The 24830-nt window shown below is 42.6% G+C and overlaps 2 protein-coding genes and 1 long non-coding RNA gene across 27 annotated transcripts in view; 2 read left to right on the top strand and 1 right to left on the bottom strand.

Annotated features, from left to right (window-relative positions):
* The window catches only part of LOC123384112 (extensin-like), a 239517-nt gene that overhangs the window by 131900 nt on the left and 82787 nt on the right, over positions 1 to 24830 (top strand). The gene's annotated exons all lie outside the window — the stretch shown is intronic.
* Positions 1 to 24830, bottom strand: part of LOC123384113 (transport and Golgi organization protein 1 homolog) — a 47795-nt gene that overhangs the window by 3394 nt on the left and 19571 nt on the right. The window contains exons 1-15 of one of the 7 annotated variants that reach the window (XM_045053166.1): positions 16028 to 16176; positions 13367 to 13498; positions 9490 to 9511; positions 8458 to 8546; positions 8141 to 8203; positions 7335 to 7401; positions 7033 to 7171; positions 5179 to 5280; positions 4418 to 4478; positions 4276 to 4311; positions 4128 to 4195; positions 3909 to 4003; positions 2824 to 2900; positions 1225 to 1369; positions 46 to 122 (exon numbers count right to left, since the gene is read on the bottom strand). In XM_045053166.1, the coding sequence (XP_044909101.1) occupies positions 46 to 122; positions 1225 to 1369; positions 2824 to 2900; positions 3909 to 4003; positions 4128 to 4195; positions 4276 to 4311; positions 4418 to 4478; positions 5179 to 5280; positions 7033 to 7171; positions 7335 to 7401; positions 8141 to 8203; positions 8458 to 8546; positions 9490 to 9511; positions 13367 to 13498; positions 16028 to 16093 (1239 nt within the window). In that variant the 5' untranslated portion in view covers positions 16094 to 16176. Of the gene's footprint in view, positions 1 to 45; positions 123 to 1224; positions 1370 to 2823; positions 2901 to 3908; positions 4004 to 4127; positions 4196 to 4275; positions 4312 to 4417; positions 4479 to 5178; positions 5281 to 7032; positions 7172 to 7334; positions 7402 to 8140; positions 8204 to 8457; positions 8547 to 9489; positions 9512 to 13366; positions 13499 to 16027; positions 16177 to 24830 lie in introns of those variants that run through there. The other 6 variants (XM_045053170.1, XM_045053171.1, XM_045053167.1 and 3 more) reach the window with 6 other exon arrangements.
* On the top strand, positions 16723 to 23517 carry LOC123384119. Its single transcript, XR_006594791.1, has 2 exons — positions 16723 to 22736; positions 22990 to 23517. It is a non-coding gene; the product is annotated as an uncharacterized LOC123384119 (long non-coding RNA).

Raw genomic sequence — 24830 nt, 5'->3', positions numbered from 1 at the left:
GGGTTTTGCCAAAGAGTTACAACTGAAAATGTCCACAGCAATTACCTTGTCCTTCGTGGTCCTTTTGGTAGAGTCAGTGTTGTTGTTACTCACAGAAGCAACATGTGGATCTGAAAAAGGCCCTAGAAGGGATGGAGGTTTATTCTGCTTTGAGTAGATTGTGCAGAGATTAAAAAAACAAAACATGGGGCGCCTTGGTGGCTCAGTCGGTTGAGTGTCTGACTTCAGCTCAGGTCACGATCTCACGGTCCGTGAGTTCGAACCCCGCGTCAGGCTCTGGGCCAATGGCCCAGAGCCTAGAGCCTGCTTCCGATTCTGTGTCTCCCTCTCTCTCTGCTCCTCCCCCATTCATGCTCTGTCTCTCTCTGTCTCAAAAATAAATAAATGTTAAAAAAAAAAAATTAAAACAAAACAAAAACACAAAAACAAACAAAAAAAAAACCCAAAAAACAAAAACCACTCTCCTCATTCCTCAAGCAACCTAAACTCTCTGGCCCAGTCAGATCCCAAATCACATGCATAGGGTATCCCGCATGCTTCAGGTGATCCCAAGGTAAAGGGAGAGCCATTCTTTAAACTCTGATGAAGACCCATAAAAGCCCTGGTTCAGGTGTTTTCATAATTCCTCAAACAACTGTGGATGACTGGGGGCTCAACTGGATGGATATACGTTAGGCTGCGCCTCATGCCTCCCACTGCCCAGCACATGGACTGTGTATGGCACACATCTGCTGAAGCGCTATGCCTGCTTTTCTGCATACAGCCCCATTCCATCTCCACAAGAGACACCTGTACCAACACAAGGTGGGGGAAATGACACCAGGATGATAAGTCAATCGTGAGACACTCAAGGAATGTGGTGATGATGGCAGGCATTTTCCTTGCGTTGCAATGGTCTGTGGTACCACCTCTGCACCTTGTACAAGACTCAACAACGGGGCGCCTGGGTGGCTCAGTCGGTTAAGCATCCGACTCCGGCTCAGGTCATGATCTCACACTGCGTGAGTTCCAGCCCCACGTCGGGCTCTGTGTTGACAGCTCAGAGCCTGGAACCTGCTTCAGATTCTGTGTCTCCCTCTCTCTGACCCTCCCCCATTCATGCTCTGTCTCTGTCTGTCTCAAAAATAAATAAACATTAACAAATTTCTTAAAAAAGATTCAACAACAACAAAAATTAGATGAAGGTTCTTTGCAAGCCAACTCATACTGCCCAGATCATCTTACCAAGTGGTGCAGGTGGAGGGTTTCGGGATGGTCCTGAACCTGGCACAGGAGGTGGATGTGCCCAGGAGATCATACGGTGGCCTCTAGGGTAGGTCGTGCAGAATCTTCCAGTTGATGGAGGAGGTCGCCACGGATCCACACTGCCCTGCAGAACAGAAGTGACAGCTATGTGCAGATGCCACACAAGAGAACCAATCCCCAAAGCAGCTGAAACCCATAGAAGTACGGGTCAGCACCTGCCCCCTTCTCTGCCACCAGGATTCAAGAGAGTAGCATCAGTACCTGAAAACTCTGTCCCTGCCACTGGGTACCACCTACAGCTTAGGCAACTAAACGCAGGCGGTTAAACTACTGTCACCACATGTCCCTGCCCAGGTCTGAGAATTTAGAACAAAATGATGCCATCTTACAGGATTAAATAAGTAATTCCAAACTAATGAAGCAGCATATTCCAGACAGGCAGACATCCATGTCCAGGATCACTTTGCATCCCTCCACTACAGGGACGGCAAAAGCTCTGTTTTTGGCTTATTCCGAACACAGAAAAATGGACTGCAAATACACAGCTCATTCTCTGCACATGAAATCACAGCTACTCTTGGGGACAAGTTCTGCCTGCCGGCCCCACACTTGGCCCCCTCTGCTTCCCTCGCTGAGAAAGAGGTCTTCCTACTTTCTGCAAGTGCTATCAAAGGCCAAGAAACCACTCGGGAGTTGGGGATGCCTGGAGTCTTGTAGGGGACCTGAGGAAATGTTTGCTGTGAGGAACATATTACACATCAATGAGTACTAGGCCCCCAAGTGTTCAACTGAATTCATAAGGAATTCTGGTTCTGTGTACACTACAAGACACAGAGTAATACATCGTATGGGAAAAAAGAGGCAGACATTCAGGAAACAGAATTAATGCAAATGTGTTTTGACTTTGGTATACACTTCCAGGGATGTGTCATGAGCGATGCTATCAGCTCTAACCCTGACTGGAGACACAAGAGAACCTGCTTATATGAATAAAACTGAAGGACCTTGTGTTCAGAATACTTTTATCTAAGATACTGCTTGAAAGGATTCCAAACACTTCATTTACCCATGAAGACGTGAAGGTGGTGAGTTATGACAATGACGTTGTCTAAAACCATCATAAATTGTACAAGGCACACAATATAAAGATGGAGGGAAGTCTTTTCACGTTTACAATGAACAGACAGTCTTCACACATGAATAGTGAGACCAGAAAGAGGAAAATAACAACAACACTGATCCCACAGAGAGGTAGTGTGTTAGGAGTCAACAAGCTTAGAGACTTTGCTATAGAGTGCAGTGTATCTTCCTGTTGTTGTTATTTTGAACACAAGGGAAAAAGCCATAAGGTGGTCAACTTCTAAGTTCCTTTGACTACTAAGCTGACCAGAAAAAAGATGACAGGCTGAAAAGAAAGCAGCCTGTAGACTCTTGGGTGAAGGCTGTGCATTTGGAAAATATACAGACAGGCAGACATATCACACAACACACAAAACAGGGATAAGGCCACAGAGCATGCTGTTCCGCAAATGAGGGTTTCCTGACAGACTTACAAGTGAAAATGACCCCAGCATTTACCTTGTCTTTCTCGGCATTGTTGGTAGACTGCTTGTAGTTGTGACTCATGGGAGTGACACAAGCTTCGGCTGAAGGCTCTAAAAGGGATAGAGGTTTACTCTGATTTTAGTAGACTGTGCAGAATTCACGCAAACACCACATTTTGTGTCGTGTTAAACTCTTGCCCACACTCAGGACCAGGAGGAGAGGCAGAGAGTAACCCACAAGCCTCAGTTGACCCCAGTGATAAGGGGGAGATCTATCCCATCATATCTTAATGAAGAAACCATAGGGTCCTGGCTCATGTTCTTCATAATTAGTCAAATAACTTTCAACAGGGCAGCTCAAAGAGAAATCAGGAAATCGTCACCAAAACAGCCATTTCTCAATACACATGAGGGGTAATAACTCAGCATCTCATTTCAGATAAAAATTAAAATGAGAGCGTCAGTTGGTGGATAACATCAAAAAACCCTCCACAGAAGAGCATGGGTGTGTTTCTTCTGACTCCAGGCAAATTGTTCAGTCTTTCAGCTTATCTATAAGCTGCCTTCCACGTGGGAGCCGGTATTATGTAACTATTTCTGAATGGAACTGAACTTGACTGATATTATATTAAGGAGTAAAGGAAAACTATGGATGTCTAGCAGTGAAGCCGCAGAGGTGCACTGATAACATCAGAGGGCGAAGCTATTTGGAGCTTGGATTCAGGAATGTAGGTCTACAGTTCACAACGATAAAAATAAAGGAACATTAAAAATAGTCAATAAATGACCTTCTCCTCAAATAAACTAAAGTCTTCACATTGAGTCCGGGTGGGAAGAAGGATGAGGCCCCTGTCCTATCATCCTTTCCAGGCTCTTCAGACAGGGGGATGCTAGAGGAGGTGGGAGGGTCACAGTCAGAGGAGGGGCATGAGCTCCAACAGTCCCAGGGACAAGTGCCTCACTGCTTGCAGTACCAGAGGAGAACACCCTTCTGTCACCCCTTCAGACCACCTGCTGTCCTTAGTGTTTGTGGTTCTCTCCAGGACACACGATGATCACCCACAGGAAAAGGCTCTGCCGCAGAAATTAGGCTGCTGCACATCACCACATGCTCCTTACCTCTCCTCGGAGCGTTCTGCATCTCTGGACCTCCAGGCATTGTTCTCCACCTCCTGTATCCCTCAACCAGCCTCTCTCCTTCCATCCCATCCAGTCTTGGATACAGAAAAAGAATGGACTTCCATAAGAGTTGCAATGCCACGTCCTCTGACTAGACACTAAACGGCACCGCTGTCATCCCTCAAAACACCCATAAAAACTCATGTCACGCTCCCACACCTGTGTTTCAAGCGGGCGACCTCCCGGCTCTGTCCCGCCATTTTTGTCTCCCCGATCTGACTCTTCATCTAGGGGAGAAAAACACATCCACCTTCAGTCGTGCCAGACTGTGCACCAAAGAGAGAGGAGGAAAAAGGAAAACACTTACCAAGTTTTCCGCAGCATTACGCTCATAAACTGCGACCTGAAAAAGCAACAATGAAAAGTCCGTGTTTAGGAATTCCAAGGGCCACTACACTCAACCACATGAGGTACTAAGGGTTCACTATGTCAGGCAGAACTCACGTTACCTGGTGTGTGAAGGTGAGTTCTGCCTTCTGCAGCTGTTCTCGTGTTTGTTCAATTTGCTGTCTGTGAGATACAATTGTTTTTGTCAAATAAGGCCTAATATTAGGTAGGATTATAAATAATCTGCTCATGTTCCCGTCATCCTCATATCTTCCCCCAATACAATTTATCCTTTCACATGAAACACTTTTCACACAATTATAAATGTACAGAACCAAAGCTATTGTTCCATCCTCTCCTTACTCATTATTCCATGCCCGTAGGGTTCAGAGGTCATAGAATTCTTTTCCATTTGCAATCTTGCCCTAATTCATCATGTGACAAGTGACTTTCATCATAAAGCCAACATAAAGTTCTATTCTCCTTTAACTTGTGAACTCACCAGGTTTCCTAGGGTTGCAAAGACCAGGACCATCAGATGGTACTACCTTGTTGATGGATAGGATTTCATCCTATGACACACTGCTTTCCTCTAGATTATGACAACTGACACCACCCCTCAGGAACGTTGGCATGGATGAAGTTTCTACATGGGCAGGAGACCCATGAAATGGATCTGCTGGAGACCCAGAAATGTTTAGTAGCTTAATTGTTTTATTCGTTCTAATACTTATCTTTTCCTATCTGTTAATTCTCTATGGATATGTCCTCTGAATTTGTGTTTGTATTACTATATTCATGGAGTCTACCCATTGTACAAAGGTTAGAACTAAGAAACGAACAGGGGTTTCATGAGCCGCTGCTAATTAGTATCTGAACTCACTTGCACTTGTGTATGTCCCTTGTAGCTATTTCCAGATTTTCCTCTGCAGTTGCCATCTGATTATTCATTGCCACTAGTTCACAGTTTGTCATATCCAGATTCCTAAGATGGGAAAGATATATACATAGTCCAGTAGCCAAGGTCCAGAAATTCTGCCTTTTTCCTTCTCAGCTCTCTTAAAGCCTAGATTCACATATCCCTATCCCCTCCCCCAACGATGCACAGACTGACAACACAGTCAGAGAAATGAAGACCCCATTTAATGGTAGAGAACATTCAACCTCCGTCTGCTGCCAAGTGGCCTACAATCAGAGCCGCCTTTCTAGTTCTCTTCTACTCCTTCATCGTCAAGTCATCAAATAACATTGCACCTTGTGCCTTCCCAGAGTTGGTCTTTTGTTTGAGATGGAGAAGGCCTATTTCAGGTCAGTGTGAAAACCTGTGCCTGACCAACTGTACCCATTAGGATGAGGCAGGGGATCATCATTGCCTTACACCTCCATGGGGCAGTGCACTGAATCTCAGTCCAGAAGTTGTACCCTGACACAGACACTGAGCATGAAAGACAGCCTTCCAGGATATGGCTTCACCAGCATTGCAAATCACTCCCATACACCACTAAGGTTCAGGAGTGCAACCCCTGCCCACTCTTTCAAAGATCCTGGTGGAGGGAAAGGCCAATCTTAGAGTGGCAATATATGCTGAAATATAACATGGTGTGAACTGTCCCACAGTCAGGCTGTTGTCTTCAGGAAACAGATTTCAGATGGAAAACTATCAACTTCATGGACTCAGTCTACTTTAACAAGACTCAGTTCATTGACAGTGAAGGCAGCAAAGGGAAATGCTTAGAAAGGCTGGTTTGCTGTGTTGCCCTCAGACTATTTTGTCCATGGTGTTGCTTTAAAGGGTTTCAACTTGGCACCGGATGTACTCAAGAATCACATGCAAAACTGAAAGACTGTTAGTAGTGGACACAAAAGCACTAGACAGAGAAAGGTACATGCATTTCCTTCTGGCCTCTCAGGGAGTCCTTCAGCAAATGTTTTCTGGGGGGGCTGTAATGTAGAGGCTCTGTTGTAAGGGGGTGAAGATAGAAAGGTGGTCAGGGTGCTCTACCTGCTCCCACAAAGAGCTTACAAATTAACAAAAACAACATGCCAGTGAGACAGAGCAGGCTCCACCCCGGGTGTGGAAAGGACTAACAGAAGCTGAGTCTCCAGGGAAGACAAGGAAGCATTTCCTTTTCAATGTGAATGAGGGGCTCTAAAGGCCCTCCTCCTGAGAACAAAAGGAAATACTGGACCAAAGAAGAAACATGCACCTGGTGCACCAAATTTCTAATGAACCCATGAAGACACATTTCATACGAGTCTCCCTTGCAGACTGGATGAAGAGATGCAGTACTGATGCCATCCCAACCCACAGTCTAGAAAGAAACTCCCATGGTTTCTGCAGCAAGATAAGTCAATGTTTTCCCTAAATATGTTTGACCCAAGTCTGGTGCTGAACAAAGATCACCTAATTCCCGGCTGATAAGACAATGGGATGGGATTGAAACCTATAGGCCAATGTAAATGGATCCAGAGGGGATCCTGTTATCAGTGTGCTTAATGCCAGTATCTTCCCTCTTCTACCCCAGGTACATGACACAAGAATGTGTGACAAGCACTAAGGACAGAAAGGAAAATGCAGGTTATGGGAAGCAAGGTAGGAAGGGCAGGCACAATTCTCCTGAATGCATTTGGCAAAAATACTCTGGATCCAATTCTAGAAGAAATATGTTTATCTATAGCGGCCACCACATTCATTCATACAACAGTACTCGGGACCATTATCACATGAACGGCTTACTTTGCTGTAGCCATTTTTCTTTCTTCATAGTATTTATGAAGGATGTCTCCTGTATCCTTCAGCCTTTTGGCTGTTTCTTCCCTGATTGCTTTAATAGACCTCAAATCATTATGAAGGTCTTCCGCGGCCTTTTTCCATGCTGTAAAAAAACTGGTTATTTTGTGCATGTGCATATGAGCTGAGACTTGGTTTTGGGGTGACAGGAAAAGGGCAACTAGTGTGAAGGCAAGAAGGCATTCTTTCCCTTCCCAATGCAAAGTCATTGCCACCATATGGGGATTTCTCCCCAACAGACAACATACCTTCCAGTGCACGTTTATTGGACCTCCAGGGTCTCAGTTCCTCCAACTGACCGTTTGCATCTTCTGACTTTAGGACACATATGAGAAAATACATTCAAGAAATAATGATCGCACAACAATGTGAGTGCAACAGGACTGTGCATGGCAACAAAGAAATATCCTGGGGCATAAATACAACAAGGAGAAGGCAAAGAACATGGAAAATAGTTCCAGTCAAAGGGCTCACAAATGGCTTTCTTAGGAGAATATTCCTCTATGCACACTGAACATTGTTGAGCATTAAGAGAAGAAGGCAGTATACAATTTGTTATTGCCCTTCATCTCTCAACTATCTTGGGGGATTTTCTCCCTATCTTGGAGGGCAGGTCTGAATGATGTGGTAATGACCTAGTTGTGAAAATAAAAGATACTTCCTAGTCCTTGAAATAGCAAACTCCTCATGGTGGTCCTAGTGAAATGCCAGCTGTGCAGATGGAGGTTTGTCTCCCAGAGGCCCACTCTCTACTATGGTAAACAGCAAGCGAATATGCTATGCTCACCTCACCCAATGAACAAAAAGCCTCCAAAGTCAAATTACAGTAAAAGCAGCCAACTCTTAGCACTCCCTGATTCTTGACATTCCTCTCTCTCTCTCTTTCTGATTGCAAGGTAGCATGTGCACTTTGAAGGGTGTCATTTAAAATTTTATTAAAGTGCTCAACTTTTCTGATGTTCTCCTTCAACAGAACATGTTGAATGAGTCATAACAATTCCTTAATTTTACTTGTGTTTTTAGAACGCAATCCAAGCAAAGAAAGGATTCTTACTTTCAACTTAAGAGCTTCAGCAGAGTGAATGTTACTTTCTCTCTTAGCTTCTTGAAGATGTATCTTTAATTCATTGATGTATATACAAAACAAATGAAAAAGGAATCAGAATTCAAAAATAGCATCGTGATAGATAAGCCTATGTCTGATGTGCGACTCCTTTCACAAATAAAAAGGTAGTTTTTTATTACATTTGTGAAGCTTGTCTTGAATTGGAAGTATGTATAGAACACATGAAATAGGTCAGTAGGATGAACTACAAGAGGTAAAACTAATCAAAATGAAGTCACAAGAAATATTTGAAAGGGCAATGCTACCTTCTGTTCCCACATGGATATTGCTTCAGCCAGCTCTGTGTTTTCTTTCTCCAACGTGTTGCTCTTTGCAGTTTTTGGCTGTACATTAACTAAAAGGAGATAAAACAATTTTTAAGGTTGTCACCAAACCAGTGACATCAAATAATCCCACTGTATTAGCAGCACAGACACATGATCTGACACATGGGTGTAACTAACTTTTTAGCTTTCTCATTGTGCCTGAAGAAAGCAAGTTTCAGCAGCATTTTAAACCCAAGAAACCTCATTTCACTGAAATTCCTATACATGTAAGCTCTAGAACACTGACTCCTCTAACAGACACAAAGTGCAAACTCCTCTTACATTGGCCCAATGTGAGAGCTCTCATGCCCCGAGATCACTCTTCTCATCACCACCACCGCTGCATTTACAGTGATAAACACCAACCAGTCTTTGAGGGCCTGTTAAGTGTCAGGTAGCCACCTTGCCTCTCAACAGACAGCACCACAGAATCACCACAGTCCATGGGTCCGTGCAGAATAGATTGCCCCCCATTTGCATCAAGTTCACTTTTCCCCTGGCATGAATGGCTCCCTCCACCTCAGACTCAAAACCTTGGTTTAACCCTCTCCTGCGACACACACCCTGCCTGGCAATACCTGGCTTCTTCTCTAAGCTTAGGCTTCTTGACAGACTCAAAGAGGGTTTTCTCATCTTCACATTTCACCAAAAGCCAGGTCATGGCAAAGTACTCACTCCACACCTCTGGCTCATATCATCACTTCTGTCCTAATCATTTCTATGCAAAATTACACTTATTCTGTTCTCCTTCCTCCTGTGATGTTTTCCTCCCCTGGTCTCTTGTCTTAAGAGAGGCAAATCCCTCCACATTGTCCCTTAGCCTCTAACAGGGAAGAGAAAGATTTTCAAGAGTTAACAAGTCAATTAGACATCAGAAGTCACCATATTTATCCCTAGTTAAAAAATTAAAACCCACACCAAACACGAGTAATGAAAAAAAATTACAAAGACTACTCAAACCTAAAATCTTACCTGGATATACTGGAGGCTCTGTCTGAGAGAGGAAGAAACAAAATTAAGTTTGAGGTCAAAACACAGTAATAGTAAAAACTTATTCTTCCTGATAAAATACTGAAATGTCATTCAATGAAATTACAATGATCATTTTGGTCAGCATAATGAATGCATAACATTAATATAATAAAAAAGTAGAATTTCATATTTAGTTCATGATTCTTTATAAACCATTTCTGATAAAAGCAGAAAGATTCAGAGCTTATTTTGGCCAAAAGATAGATTTACATTATATTAAATAAATATCAAAATATTCAATTCTGTCAGTGCATAAGGCGGACAGTTTTAAAAATACATAAATAAAATATTTGTCTGTTTTTTTTTTCTCTTGTAGTCAAACCCAACATCCACACTGAAGTCCAGAACCCAGGATCATTTGAAATGCCAAAAAAAGAAAAAAAGAAAGGGAGAGAGGAAGAAAGAGACAGACAGAGAGAGAGAGAGAGAGAGAGAGAGAGAGATGGAGGGGGACGAGAGGGAGGGCGAGAAGGAAAGGGAAGGGATGGGAAGGAGGAAGGAAGCGGCAAGGAAAGAAAAGGAAAACCTTTGTATGAAGACACGCTTCTTTCATTCTCTAGAAAGCTTTCTGAAATGTTACACAGGGTTGGCTGCTTTCCGAATCAATAAACAATTACAACATGTCAGGTGCTATGATTTTCCTAGATCACTAAAAACAGAGGGTCTTCCCAAAACACATCATCAGATGAGAAAGAGAGTGGAACATGGCTAGGGCAAAAGCACAGGCACCAAAAGAAATGATGGCTAACATTTCAAAAACAAAGCAAAAAGGGCTCCCGTTGAGAAGGTATAAGAAAAGCAAGAGGAACTTAATTCCTGTAAAGGCACTGGTCTAAGGCAAGGGTTAACAGTTTCCATGCTGGAGACTTCTGGAAAAGTGAACCAAAGAGAGAACAGGTAGTAGGGAGTAATGGTTGTCTGGGCAAAAGTAGACATAACAATTTAAAGCCTGACTGCACTAGGATTTCTATTTTCTAGGAGCACTAAAAGCACGTCAACCATGGAAAAAGACATCCTGTGATTGTCTTGTGTCCACTGAAAAGTAACAACCATAAGATAATGACTGTGGGACTGAAGGATGCTTCCCCACTCCCAGCCCCTCACCCTTTGGAAAAGTGCCTTTATAAGCCTGGCACACCACCCTTTGGGGGAGCGATATTCCTCTTTCTCGGTGGCTCCGCTGTATACAACCTATCTCTAATAAACGCCACCTGCTTTGTTTCCCTTTCGATCAGTGTTCATTACTAAGACACTGAGACTGGAGAACCTGGTCTGGGTGGTCCACTAACACCCAGACCCAAGTCATCCCCTGATGAATTAGAGCTCAATAAAATCTAGGCAAGACTCTACTTTAACAAAAGGGAAAGACACATTTTCTTGATCTGTAGGACGTATATCCCTATTTGAAAGTTCTGAATGATGATGTGATGCTGAAGCAGGCCGCAACATCTTGCCAGGATATTGGAATATCATCATGGTATCAAAAAGTGAGTCATAAAAATGTTGTTATAGGAAAGTGTATCTACGGAGGGCAAACAGGAAACCATGGATAGTCCTTTAATGTCACATGTTTCCTTTCCTAAGCAGGGGAAATGGAAAGAGAGATGGCCTTACAAATACTTAATATGCATATTTTCTTTTTGAAGGGAAAGATTTCTAAATTGGCAGGAAAAGAGGAAAAACAGCCACTTATAAATAAACTCATGCTGTTCTGTTCTTGCTTAGAAGGCCTGCCCTCCAGGGGGCGCCTGGGTGGCGCGGTCGGTTAAGCTTCCAACTTCAGGCAGGTCACGATCTCCCGGCCCGTGAGTTCGAGCCCTGCGTCAGGCTCTGGGCTGATGGCTCGGAGCCTGGAACCTGTTTCCGATTCTGTGTCTCCCTCTCTCTCTGCCCCTCCCCCGTTCATGCTCTGTCTCTGTCTGTCCCAAAAATAAAAAAATAAAAAAACGTTGGAAAAAAAACTTTTTTTTAAAAGAAGGCCTGCCCTCCAGAGAAACTATTTCTCCAAAGCCTAATGGGGTTTTTCTGAAGACAAGCAATACAGATGAAGGGAAATACTCAACTACAGTGCTCTTCCTCCTTCCTGTCTCATAGGGGAGTAAACTCAGCCTAAAACCTAGGTAAAGACAAAACTTTACACTAAAAGCCTTCACCTCAGTTTTTTTAGACACGGACGTGACCCCAAGCTTCCCAAAAAACTTAACAAGGTACCCTAAAAGGAAAAACCACATATTTTGAACACAGAATGCAAGCATTAGAATCACACTTCCTATGGCAGAGATGGTGGGATAATCAGGCTGGGAATGTAAAACCGCTCTGATTAATAGGATAATGACTCTAATGGAAGAAGTAGTCAGTATGCAAGAAGAGGTGGTGAATGTGAGCACAGAAATGATAACTCTAGGATCCAAAAGGACTTCTAGAAATCCAAAACATCATAACAGAAATAAGGAATGCCTTTGTTGGATTTATTAACACACACAACACAGCTGAGGAAAGACTCAACAAGCAGAAGGAAATGTCAACTAGAAACACCCAAAACAGAAACGCACACAAAAAAATTAAAAATACAACAGAGAAAATCCAAGACCAGTGTGACAATGACAAAAGGTGTAACATACACACAATGGGAATACCTACTTATACGTTTGAAGTGAAAATGACTGAGAATTTTCCAAAATTAATGATAGTCATAAACCACAGATTCAGGAAACTCAAAGAATTTCAAGCAGGATAAATACTCCCCTCCAAAAAAACCAAACCAAACCAAAAACAAAACAAAACAAACAAAAAACACAAGCCTATCCCTAGACATATACTATTCAATCAAGAGAAAATTGAAAACAAAGAATTTTGGAAGAAGCTAAGGGGTAGTGTTGGGGGCTGGAGTTGCAGGGAGATGGAAGAAATAACACCTTACCCAAGAGGAACCAGGACAAAAAATACTCAGAATTCAGAAACGATGCAATCAAGAAGAATGAAATGTTTATACTGTTAAAAGAAAAGAACCCATCCACCTAGAATTCTGTGAACAATTAAATTGTCCTTCAAAACATGTACAAAATAAGGGAAATTATTGGAGATACTGAGGTCAATAATAAAGGCTTAATTCTCCAAGAAAACATAATCCTTAATGTACATGCATTAACAACAGAGTGCCAAAATACATGAGGCAAAAACTGATACAACTGATAGGAGAAGTAGACATATACATTATTAGAGCTGAAAGAATTCAACACCCTCTATCAGTCATTGACAGATTGAGCATAAAGATATTCAAATATAAGAACACAGTTGGACTGAACTGCATCACCAATCACCTAGATCCATGACCATCTGTAGAACACTTTCTACAATAGAAAAATACACATTCTTCTCAAGCTCATATAGAACATTCACTGACACAGACCATATTCAGGGTCATAAAATACACCTTCACTTGAAGTCAACAAAATCATAGAAAATACGTTCTCAGAACACATATGTAAGCTAGACATCAATAATAGAAAGACAACTGAAAAGCTACAAAATATATGAGAGATATTCTAATAGAAGATAGAGAATAGAGATAGACTAGAGAAATTCTAAAAGAAGAGGGTCAAGGAGACATTTCACAGAATTGTAAAAATATGTCCATCTAAATGATAATGAATGTTGGAATTACTACAATTTGTGGGATGCAATGAATGCCGTGCTTAAAGGGAAATTTGAAGTACTGAGTGCATACAAATGGTCCAGTAAAAAATTTGTGCTTACCAAAAAACTTCTGCTTACTTATGCTTAAAAGCCTATCTGTAAGGTATTTTAGTATACTCACAGCAAGGACAACTCTCCAGAGGTAAATAAGACATGCACAAATTGCAACGGTGGCAGTAATAACGGCAAGCTTCCACAGAGTTCCGAAGACACGAGAGCCAAGAGGGAAATGGTCAGCCAAAATATGGACAAGCTGAAATAATATTTGAGATAATGAGGAATAGCAAAGACATTTATAATATCTGTCACCAAGAATCATTTTTATAAACCTTCAACCAGCCTCCAGGAGGTTATAAGCACACCTCTCCAATGCCTCCTCCTGAAGGAGAGGGAGGACAGAAGGCTTACCAAGGAGCAGGGGCAAACCTGTAGGAGTGATGATTGTGTTTACGATCTTACTGTGGTGATGGCTTCATTGTTCCTTACCCTTTTAGTAGACAAGAAGTAAATGACTTCTGTTGTACATTCATGAAGTACCTGGATAAAATCCTTTGGAACATTTCCAAAAATACCCCCAAATTTACGGAAGGATGGGAGAAAGTAACAATGAAAATGTACTAGAGATTCAAATGAGACTGTTATAGAGACCGATGTTTACAGATATGGATATAACTGAGAGATGTGCAGCTGCTCTTATAATAATATGGGATTATTCCAGCAAAAATAAATTCTACATTATTGTTGAGTTTCTAAAAACACTGAGGTTTTCTTTTTTCTAATGTTGATTTATTTTTGAAAGTAGAGAGAGCGGGGGAGGAACGAGAGAGAGGGAGACAGAGAATCCAAAGCAGGCTCCACGCTGTTAGCACACAGCCTGATGCTGGGCTCAAACTCACAAACCTGAGCCAAAATCAAGAGTCAGATGCTTAACTGACTGAACCACCCAGGCTCCCCATAAGGTTTTACGTTCAAGGTTTACTTTGAATCTGAATCACAGCCCAAATTGTCAGATTTCTGAATTAAATAAAGATTTGCATAATCAGGTGATCTTGTCTATTTTGATGAAATCTATGAGGTTTTAAGTTACTTGAACACACATCTCCAAATAGCCAATACAACCAATTCAAGTTCCTATTTCATAGTGTTGCACCTAAATCAATCAATTTTGTGCCAATAAACCTCTCTAGAAAGTAGCCTCCAAAATGTGTACCATTTGTATCTTCAGCTCTCAGAACTGAGGTCACTAAATTGCGTCCTGGTGGGAAATGCACACTGTCTTTGAGTGGCCAGTGTCTGCAAGAGACCAGGGGCCGTCAGCACAGTGATCATGGGGATCAAAAGACAGAGGCCATCTTGACATGAATGGTAAACATCCTAAGTCCTGGGCACTCTTGATACCTCTGCCAGCTATCTGTATGCTGATTTGATTAGTTACCGTTAACTAGATTAGATCCAAGGGAGCCAGTAACACTTGGTTTCCACAGACAATGGTCATGACCAGGTGGAGGTAGGAAATGCAAGACAAGTTAGTTTGTGCACGAATTCAGAAATGAGGGAGGGAGAGAGAGCTGAACTGATCTATGAGATGCAGCCTAGGTAGAAGGGGGAAATTGCAATAAACAGAACCAAGAAATTTCCTCCTTCGTAGACTCAAAAGAGACAGAATAGATTCTGTTGTGCCTGGAGGTATTCATGTGAGAGGATTCTGCCTCAATTTAGGTTGTTCCTGACTTGGGACATTGCAGATCCCTCTCTAAGAATCTGGTGCATGCGAATCTCAAGAAATCTACTTTTCTCTATGGGTGTCCCCTGTGTCTCTGTCTCAGGCTCTTGGGAGTACAGGTTTTGCTTTTTAATGATAGAACGAAACATTCACACTGGCAACCAGGTATTTCTTTATAGTTGGACAATCCTAAGGACATTCAAGACCCTTTTTGCTTTGGGTAAATCAACACTCTGCACATAGTTGGCTAAAGAAAGGACAAGAATGCATTCACTTCCTGATCACATCACTCCTAGTGATTTTCTTATTATAAATGTCCAAGCAGGCTGAGGCCACTTCATGTACGCTGAGCTTCTCAGCTACCTGGTTGGACACAGAGTCCTTGGGGGCAGCCTCTAAGACCAGAGGGAGAGGGCTGATGCACAAGTTTCCAAAAGCGAACAAACCAGGAAGCACAGAGCACAAACCACATTTCACTTTCCAACACCAACACTTCGGACACCACGGTTCCCAGGGCTACCAAACTTCACAAATGTGAACAACGTGCTGATAGGAAAAACTACGTATAAGAGGGACTCTAAACTTACAAAGCTTGAAGAAGAATGTTGACAGGCCTTCCAGGAGTCATCTAATAGTATAAAATACTATTAATACTATTAAATGGCTCGTATTCAATCGAGTTTCTGACATTTTTAAAAATGATTTTAAGGAAGTATAATTCAAACATCATACGAGCCCCTTATTTAAGACAAAGATCTCAGTGGCTTTTAGTATCTTCCCATGTCCTTCTTTCTTGACATTATGAAGCTCAGGTTTCCATCCTGTCAACACTACTCTTTTTGGACCAAGTGGCCCAGACAGGATCCACAACTTCATGTGGACAGGTGTGGCCAGAACCCCTACATGCTGGTCGAGAAACCTTGCCCTGACTCAATGGGTTTTCCAAAAGAACTGAGTTCTCATCAAGGACTCCATGAAAAAGCTGGTTTTTTAACCACAGTCTGAAAAAGATAAATAAATACAAAAGGAAGAAGTCACTGATGTCGGATGTGTACTCACATTTGTCTTGGGGTAACCGGCATACCCGAGTAAGAGGATATAGAAAAATAGCTTCCGAACCGTCATATTCTGGTCCTTTCAGGGGGCGCCTGGGCGCCAGAGAGGAGGTGCAGATGGGGGTGAGGAGGTGGTGGGGGTGGGAGGGGAAGGGACGGGGTGGGAAAGGGGGTGGGGGGGGGGCGGGGTTTAAATAGGGATGGGATTGGGGAGGGGGGTGTGGCAGGAGAAGAAGGGGGTCAGGGAGAGTACCCGGATCAGATCAAGTACAAGAAGGGAGGGAGGAGGGTTCAGAGAAGTTAGTAGCTCAGCAGGTCAGTAAATCACTAGATGAGCAGGCCACAGTAGCCAGTTAAGTAGACTGTCAGTAACAGGTGGAGCAGACGAAGATCTGTCTTCATCCAAGTCTTCACCTGTTTGAGCATTGCCATAGCAATTCAGACGCTTTATGCTCTCTCTCCACCAATCAGCTGCCTTCAACCCTGATAGCTCACAAAGGACGCCCCGCGTGACCATGGCTTTTCAAAAGCCCCTTCCATGGGGGCGCCTGGGTGGCGCAGTCGGTTAAGCGTCCGACTTCAGCCAGGTCACGATCTCGCGGTCCGTGAGTTCCAGCCCCGCGTAGGGCTCTGGGCTGATGGCTCAGAGCCTGGAGCCTGTTTCCGATTCTGTGTCTCCCTCTCTCTCTGCCCCTCCCCGTTCATGCTCTGTCTCTCTCTGTCCCAAAAATAAAATAAACGTTGAAAAAAAAAATTCAAAGGGACTCCCCAAAGGTGACCCCCAGCAATGGGTGAATATGAGACAATCTATCTCTTCATTAGATTCTGTTGGGAAACTGTATATCTACATGCAAAAGAATGAAAGTGAACCCTTCCCTTACGTGATACACAAAAATCTACTTAAAATGGCTTAAAGACTTAAATGTAACACCTGAAACCATCATACGTCTAGGAAAAATCAAAGAGGAAAGCTCCTTGACTATGCTCTAGGCAATGAGATTTTGGGATTGGCACCAAAAGCATACGAAGTAAAAGTAAAACTAAACAATTGGGCCCACATCAAACTAAAAAGCACAGGGAAGGAAAGGGAAGGAAACCATCAACAAAATGGAAAAGCAACCTACAGAATCGGAGAATACATGTGCAGACCATCTCCAAGAAAGAGTTAATATACAAAACAAATAAGGAGTTCACATGAATAGTTAACCTTAAAAATAAAACTACCAGTTATGTTACCAGGAAAAGAAAATGGCTTCTTTAGGAATAGCAGAGAACTGCCCCTTGGGAGAAGGAAGCTATAGCAAGTCTGGAGAACAAAGGAGAGGAACACTTTTGTAGAGGAAAGGAAGAAATCGGGAGGGCTATGATATAGTAAAAGTCCATTGGAGTAAACTGGGAGATCCAAGTATACTGGCTTTTCATTGCTTAAGTTGTGACCGTCATCAGCTGGGCCATCGTGAGGGAAGAAGAAAGACCTTTCTTCCTCTTGCTGAGGTAGCATAGCAGTAGCTGAAGTAGTGTCAGCTTACAAGATATGTCTCCTTCCAGTGGGTCTGCAGGAAATGACACGTGGTAGAGCCTGTGAGCTTCCCCCTTCTGGCCCCCTGACTCCATTTTCTTTAAGGTTTTATTTTCTTTCCAGTTCATTAGCATACAGTGTTGCATTCGTTTCAGGTATACAATAGAGTAATTCAACACTTCCATTTTAAATAAAGTTTCCTCCTACGATTTTCCCAAAGTCAACAGCAAAGAAACCATATAACAGGGTGAAAAAGTGGGCAAGGACCCAAATAGACTTTTTCCAAAGAAGACATACAAAAGGCTAACCGGTATAAGAAAAGATGCTCAACATCGCTAATTGTCAGGGAAATGCAAACCAAAACCACAATGAGCTATTACCTCACACCTGTTTGTTAGGATGGCTATTCTCCAAAAGTCAAAAGATAACAACTGTGGGCAAGGATGTGGAGGAAAAGTGAACCCTTCAGCACTATTTCCAGGAATGTAAATCGGTACAGCCATTGTGGAAAACAGTTTGGAGGTTCTCAAAAAGTTAAAAATAGAAATACCAAATGATCCAGCAATCCCACTTCTGGGTGTAGATCACTATCTCAATGAGACATCTGTGCTCCCATGTTCATTGCAATATTATTCAGTAGCCAAGATATGGAAACAACTTTAAGTGCCCATCAAAATAAAGAAAAATGGCCTGTGCATTCAGTGGAATAGTATCTGGCCAGAAGAAAGAAGGAAGTTCTACCATTTCTGACAACGTGGGTGAACCCAGAGGACATGATTCTAAGTGAAATTAGTCAGACGCACACAGACAGATATTGTATAATCTCATGCACGTGTGAACTCTTCGTCTAAAGCAAAGTTAAACTTGTAGAGACAGAGAGTTGAAGGGTAGTTACCAGAGGCTGGAGGATGGGCAAAAGGGGGAGATACTGATCAAAACGTACAAACTTTCCATTGTAAGATGCACAAGTTCTAGCGACCTAACGTACAGTACGTTGACTACAGTTAACAATAGCATATCGTATACTTGAAATTGACTAAGAGAGCAGATCTCAAGCATTCTAACCACACCACAAAAACAAAGTAGCTATGGGTGGTGATGGATATGTTAACCAGTTTCATTGTGGTTATCACTTCACAGTGTATGCATATATCAACCTATCACATTGTAAGTCTCAAATACATAAAATTTTTATTCATCAAAAATTATAAATAAGTAAGCAAATAAAGACCAAAATAAAGAGATAAATGAACAAAATTCCAATGTGTGAAAATGACTTTGGATAATGCCTGAAACAGAGTAACAGCCACCAGAGATACAAGAGGACCTGGGAAATAGATACATACGTGGTACTTCAGTATACCTGGAGCAAAAAGGTGAGGAGAGAATACAGGCTTCTTTTAAGAGATGAAGCTGGAGAAGTAACCAAAGCCTGTTTCTGCAGGGCCTTGCAAACCAGTAAAGAACTTTGTGCTTTTTCCGGAAAGTACTGAGAAGCCATTGAAGAATTTCAATCATTCACTGACTGATTGCTGAGCTTTCATTGTTAAAAGATCATTCTGATTGGAGATGGAGAATGGGTTGACGTGAAAGGGAAGTGGGTGGCAGGAAAAGTAAACAGGCCAATTTTAAGGCTGCGCATGAGATGGTGGTGGCCTGGCCTATGTTAGTTGCGCAAGACTGGAAGTAGTGGGAAGATGAGGCAATTGTTTCCAGACATACAAGTGAGAGGTCTTGATGATTAGCTTTTGGGGTTGGGAGAGAGGGAGAGGTCTAATGGGTCAGTTGCTACAGTGGGATCGAGAAGGGCAAGAGACAACTTGCATTGAGCTACGACAGGATGACCTTGGTGGGAAGGATACAACTGGGAGGTGAAGGCCAGAACCCAGATGACCATATGTTGAGGAGAGGCTGGGAAGTGAAGAGTGGAGTCAAGATTATTGACTTGTCAACAGTACTGCTTGTTGCCACCTAACATCCATTCCCACCTTCTCTCATATTGAGAGAATTCCTGATATTTAGTTGGGTACATGGCTTTGTAGACTAAGCCTTTACATTACCAGGAAGTGTTAAGTTATGGTCAACAGAATGCAAATGGAAGTGAGGTGTGCTATGGGCAATGGTGTTAAAAGAAAGGATATGCTCTCCCCTCCCCATTTTCCTTGCCTGCTCGCTGCAAACAGATCTGCTGTGCTGAGTCATCTTTGACCTTGTCAGTAAGGAACCACAGAGCAACCATACAGAATCCTGGGTATCTGACACTATAGGGTAACCATTGTGGGTTTGAACATATACCTAGACTGTTACATGAAAGAGAAATACATATTTTGTCGAAGCCACGGTTATTTATACCCCTGTTAGAGCAACCCGCTCTATATCCAAACTATTACAGAATTTGATACAAGAAGGGAGTGGCTGATAGTTTAGAACCCAACATAAGTGGCATAGGTTTGGTGGGCAGGCAGTAGGTGGGACGGCACAGGTATTACAGTCTGGTGGCAAGTCTGGTGACAGTTTTTATGTTGTGACAAAACACTAAGCTGTTGTCTATGATCATTCTCATGGCGGATCACATGCCATCAGAACCTGAAACTCAAGAAGAAATTAATCGTAATATTTGGAACGTGGTGTCTGTGGGATGCATTTTGCCACTTTCACCAGGAACTTGCCACAAACAGATCTCAGGCTAGGGTCAGCCAGTCTGCCAGCACTGATTCAAGGGTATACAGCTCTTCTAAGGAAGCTCTTTCTGCCTGTAGATGACAATCCAATTTGGCGGCAACGAGAGTGACTAGTGCCTCCAAAGCCTGAGAGAGGCAAAAACTTCTGCACCCCAAACTGAAGGAATTACAAGTGGCTTTCAATAGGTAGCCTAAGCAGGACAGGACACCCAAGCCTTTCTCCGTCACCTCCCCAATATGGCTGACTCAAGGTAAATTGGCTAAGTGCAAAATAGCTGTCATTGATTTAGTAGGGAGACTTGGTAAATCCCAGAACAAGCTACACAGAAGACCAGAGTTTTCAGGCCCCAAAACTATGCCTGAACAAAATATTTCAGGATGACTATTTACATATGGAATTTGACAGACATAAAAGTAGACCAGAAGCCTAAATGTTTGAGGGAATTTGCTTGCAAAAGAAACCATAGCCTAGGAAAATGGGGAGGAGAGAGCATATCCTTTCTTGTAACGCCATTGTCAATAAGGCATAGACTAGTTTGACCTCTAATACAATCCTCATGATCCCCTTTCTGCGCAGCAGGAAGTGGGCTGCAAAAGCCATCCTGTCCTCAAGAAGGGTATATTCTTCCAAACATCCACCTCAGATTTGTCCACAGAGGATGATGAACATGAAAGAATGTTCCAGAGGGAAAGACAAAAGCTAAAGATGACAGCAGAGGAAGCAACGCCTCCCAGACAGCAGAATCAGGACCTACTGAATGGACTGAGGCCCCAAAGAGTGCCAGGACAGGGTTCTGTCATAATTCATGCCTAGGGGAGTTGGATCATTGCTAGGGACCTATGTTACCTCATTATTCACTCTTCTCTTTCCAGTATTGGAGTTTTTATAGCAATACCCTACTCCAGGGATAGATATTGGTTGGTCTGGAGACTAGACATAACTCATGCTTTAGTTTATAGTTTGTCAGATAGGAATTCTATCCCTACTGAATGGAGAGAACCAAGGAGTAACAAGAGATACTAAATTTTGACCCAGATGTAGTCATTCTAGGAGACCTGGGGGTTATATTTCTTGAATATGACAATGTTCTATGTGTGGGGATGATGCTCTGTGTGTATTTGCGGACAGTTGTTTAATCAAAGGGGTAGACCCTGACAGAAACTGTTAGTGGTCACTCAATAGTCATGCCCTCAGTTCTCTCATAGAAATGGAATGCCCTATTTCTGTCTGAACACATAACCACTCAAAAAGAAAGACCACATTTCCCAGCCTCTCACGAAGCTATGTACAGCCAGGCGACTAAGTTCAGACCAATGAAATGTGAGCAGAAGTGATATGGAAAACTTTCTGGTTATTCTCTGAAGCTAGAGGCATGTCCTCCCCTTTCCCACCTTCACTTCCCACTTCCTGGATGTGGACATGATGCTGAGTCCTCTCAGTTCTACCCTAGAGGTGGTGGAGCACCTTCACAGAAGGAACCTGAGTCCCTGAGAGGGTGGAGCTGCTAAGCCAGCTATGGACTGCATATGCCCAGACTATTCAGGAAGGAAGGAATAAATTACTGGGAGTGTTTGTTGAAGCAACCGAACCTATATCTAACCAGACCTTACTCTAAAGAATTTGTTCGTATTGTAGACAGTAGGAAGCTAATAACAGCATTTGAACTCTCATGATTTGATACAAGTATTTTTGTTCTAATGTTGAGTACATTGATGATATGCCAGTATCATCAAATGAAAATCACTAATCCTGAGTTTCTAGAACTTGAATAAATCTATCAATAACCCAAAGCAGTCATTGTTTACTCTTTTCTATGTTTGCAAACGTGGATGGGAATTGGGAAGAAGAAGGCCAACCACCTGAAACAGATAAATTTACACATCACACAGTTAGAAAAATGAAGTTAAAATTCCAACAAAGGATACATGTTCGATATTTTGTTAAATACTGGGACTGCTTTGAAATGTATATTATCAATACCTCCTTTTAAATAACCTTCTTAGATTTTGCTAACTCGAGACTCGAAGGTCTACCTTTCCCTCTTCTGCTGAGTATCACAAGGTCTCCACTCACGATCTAAATGCTACAAACTTTGTTATGAGACAGTCTTATGGGACAATATCTAGAGGACTTTCAATGTGACAGTTTTTAAAAGAAACCCTGACATTTTTGTGGGTTCAGTGTTCAGGGCTCAGTGCTCTTGTGACTGATGAGCAATCTCTTTCATCAGTGCAAGACTTTGTGATAAAATCTTACTCAACTTCTGTGTCTGTTATCTTAAAGTCTACCACACCTGGCACTATAGTCTGTGGCCTATTTCTCTTGACATACTATTAAAAGTCAAGATATATTCATTGTTTCATTTTGCCTCACGGCCCCCAAGCCCCACCTTCCACAGGCAAAGGAGATTGTCTTTTAGGCCTAGGAGCCAATGAAAGTGATCCAGTACTTGGTTTGTTCCAAGTCTGGGAAAGTTCCTCCTGCCCCAGAGCTGGCATCGAAATTGCAAAAGGTAAGCAGTTCTCAGAGGAGACAGAGACAACAGCTCCCCCATCCTCCCAATATCTCAAGTCCCTTAAGAGAGTCTGTTGTTGAAGTCGGTAGATATTTGTGTTCAATTTCTTTCTCTCCAGCAGTCTGACTCTTGTTTGTATTCATAAAGAAATTGTTGACCTTATGGATTCGTTCGCAGCACTAGGACCTCAAAGATGATCTCTCTGAGACACGTACCGACACACTCACTGCCTTTTCTCCAACTTGCCTAGGTGGTTCCCCGAGACAAATGTGGAGCTGGTTTCAAATCTTCTCTGTGACCTGGTGTGCCTGATGAGGACCAAAGAGAAAAACTGCTACTTGGACCTTCAAATTTTCTGACTCCAAACCCGAGGCAAAACAATTCTCCACACTTTAATTTGATAAAGGATGTGCTAAACCAAAGGTCCCAACTTGAAAAGGTAAAACCAAAAAAGTTTTTCAACTTTGAAATGTTGGCAAAGACCCCCTGGTAAGGTGTCTGTTTCATAACCAAAGATCATGAGATTCAAACCCCATCCATGCCTGGCCCTAGAAAGTACAAATTCACAGGAGAGGTGTTCTAGCAAGTGACTAAAAACACAGGCTTGGCAGCCAAACAGGTTTGTGTTTAAATCCTGGCCTTGTCACTAAAACCAAATGTCCTTGAGGAAACTGCTTAGCTAAAACCTTAGTTTTGTTATCAGTCAAATGGAGATGTTAATGGTACCCGTTTCTTAGTGTTGTTGAAGAGATTAAATGAGATAATCAATGATGCCAAAGGAGAAGAAGACAAATGGAGCTCTGGAAGAATGATTAATCTCTCCCAGAAAGTGGCTAGCATCCTCTCTGATACATGGGCCCTCAGCCATGGGGACCAACTGATGATATTCCTGCCCCCAGCACCAGAAACCTACTGGAGCTGCCTGGCCTGGGTGCGACTGGGTAAGACATGGGAGAGGAGCCCCTGGGACAGAGGCTCCTATGGGATTCCAGTCTCAGTCATTCACAGAATGGAGAGATGGTAAAAGGATGTCCATCTGATGCCTGAATTCTTCCCATTGTGTGGGGGTCTATAAACAGGCCTAAGGTTTCATCTCAGCTCCACGAACTGCCACTTTTGTAATATCATCCCTCTCTGAGCCTCAGTTTCCTTATTTGTGAAATGGGCACAGTAATAGAGTCAGACTTATGTGTTATTGTGAAAATGAAACACAAATTATCCATAGAGAGTGCTTAACTACCTTGTAGGCCATTTATCACCGCAAGGAAATCTTAGCCTCTGAGAGGCTCCAAAATAGAAATATTTTGTGGAATTAGGAGGTTCCTAGGAAACTCAAAGCACATGTTCCCAGGAGGTTTCCCATGAAGTGTTTGCCATTATAAGTTCCCACAAATGGCTCAGCCTATTGCTTTTGCCTGAGAATAGGCTTGTAGTTAAAAAACAAAAAACCCTAAAGAGCATTCAAAGAGCAGGTATCCTTGAGAATGCCAGGTGTGGGAGGCACAAAGAAGACAAGACAGGAGTGAGCCACACCACGGCTCAACAGAAGCCCTTGAGTACTTCAGGAAGTAAGTCCTATTTTTTGAAGGCCCTATGCTTGGAGGCTCATCTTTGCCATGTAGTTCCCAAGAGTTGGGGTGCCTGAGGTAGCTCACAATCCCCTCAGTCCTCTGGGACAACTTCTGTATTATGAGATCCTCCTGACTGTGGGTCACCACACCTGGAGTGGGGTTTCTTGTGAGACTGTGTCTCTGCCTCTCCTGTTTCCATATATTTTATCCTTTTATCCGTTATTTTACAGACACTGTTAAGCTATCTTTCAGATCCTTTTCAGAGGGAATTGTTCCATAAGCAGCTGTTGAATTCTTGTGTTCATGGGAGGAGGTGAGTTCAGGCCCCTCCCATGCTGCCATCTTGACCCCAGCTCCACAGTCCATACTCTAAACCACATGTGAAATAATACATTTTTAAAACCACTCTTTGGGCAAATAGCAATGATACGTTTCTTCTGAACGTGTATTCTGAAATGTTATCAAAAGTCCATAGAATGAAAATCACTGAGCAAGAAGCTGGAGCTAAGGATGACTGAGA

Source organism: Felis catus, chromosome A2, assembly GCF_018350175.1.
Source record: "Felis catus isolate Fca126 chromosome A2, F.catus_Fca126_mat1.0, whole genome shotgun sequence".
Classification (NCBI taxonomy): Eukaryota; Metazoa; Chordata; class Mammalia; order Carnivora; family Felidae; genus Felis; species Felis catus.
This window is presented reverse-complemented; position numbering and strand designations above follow the sequence as displayed.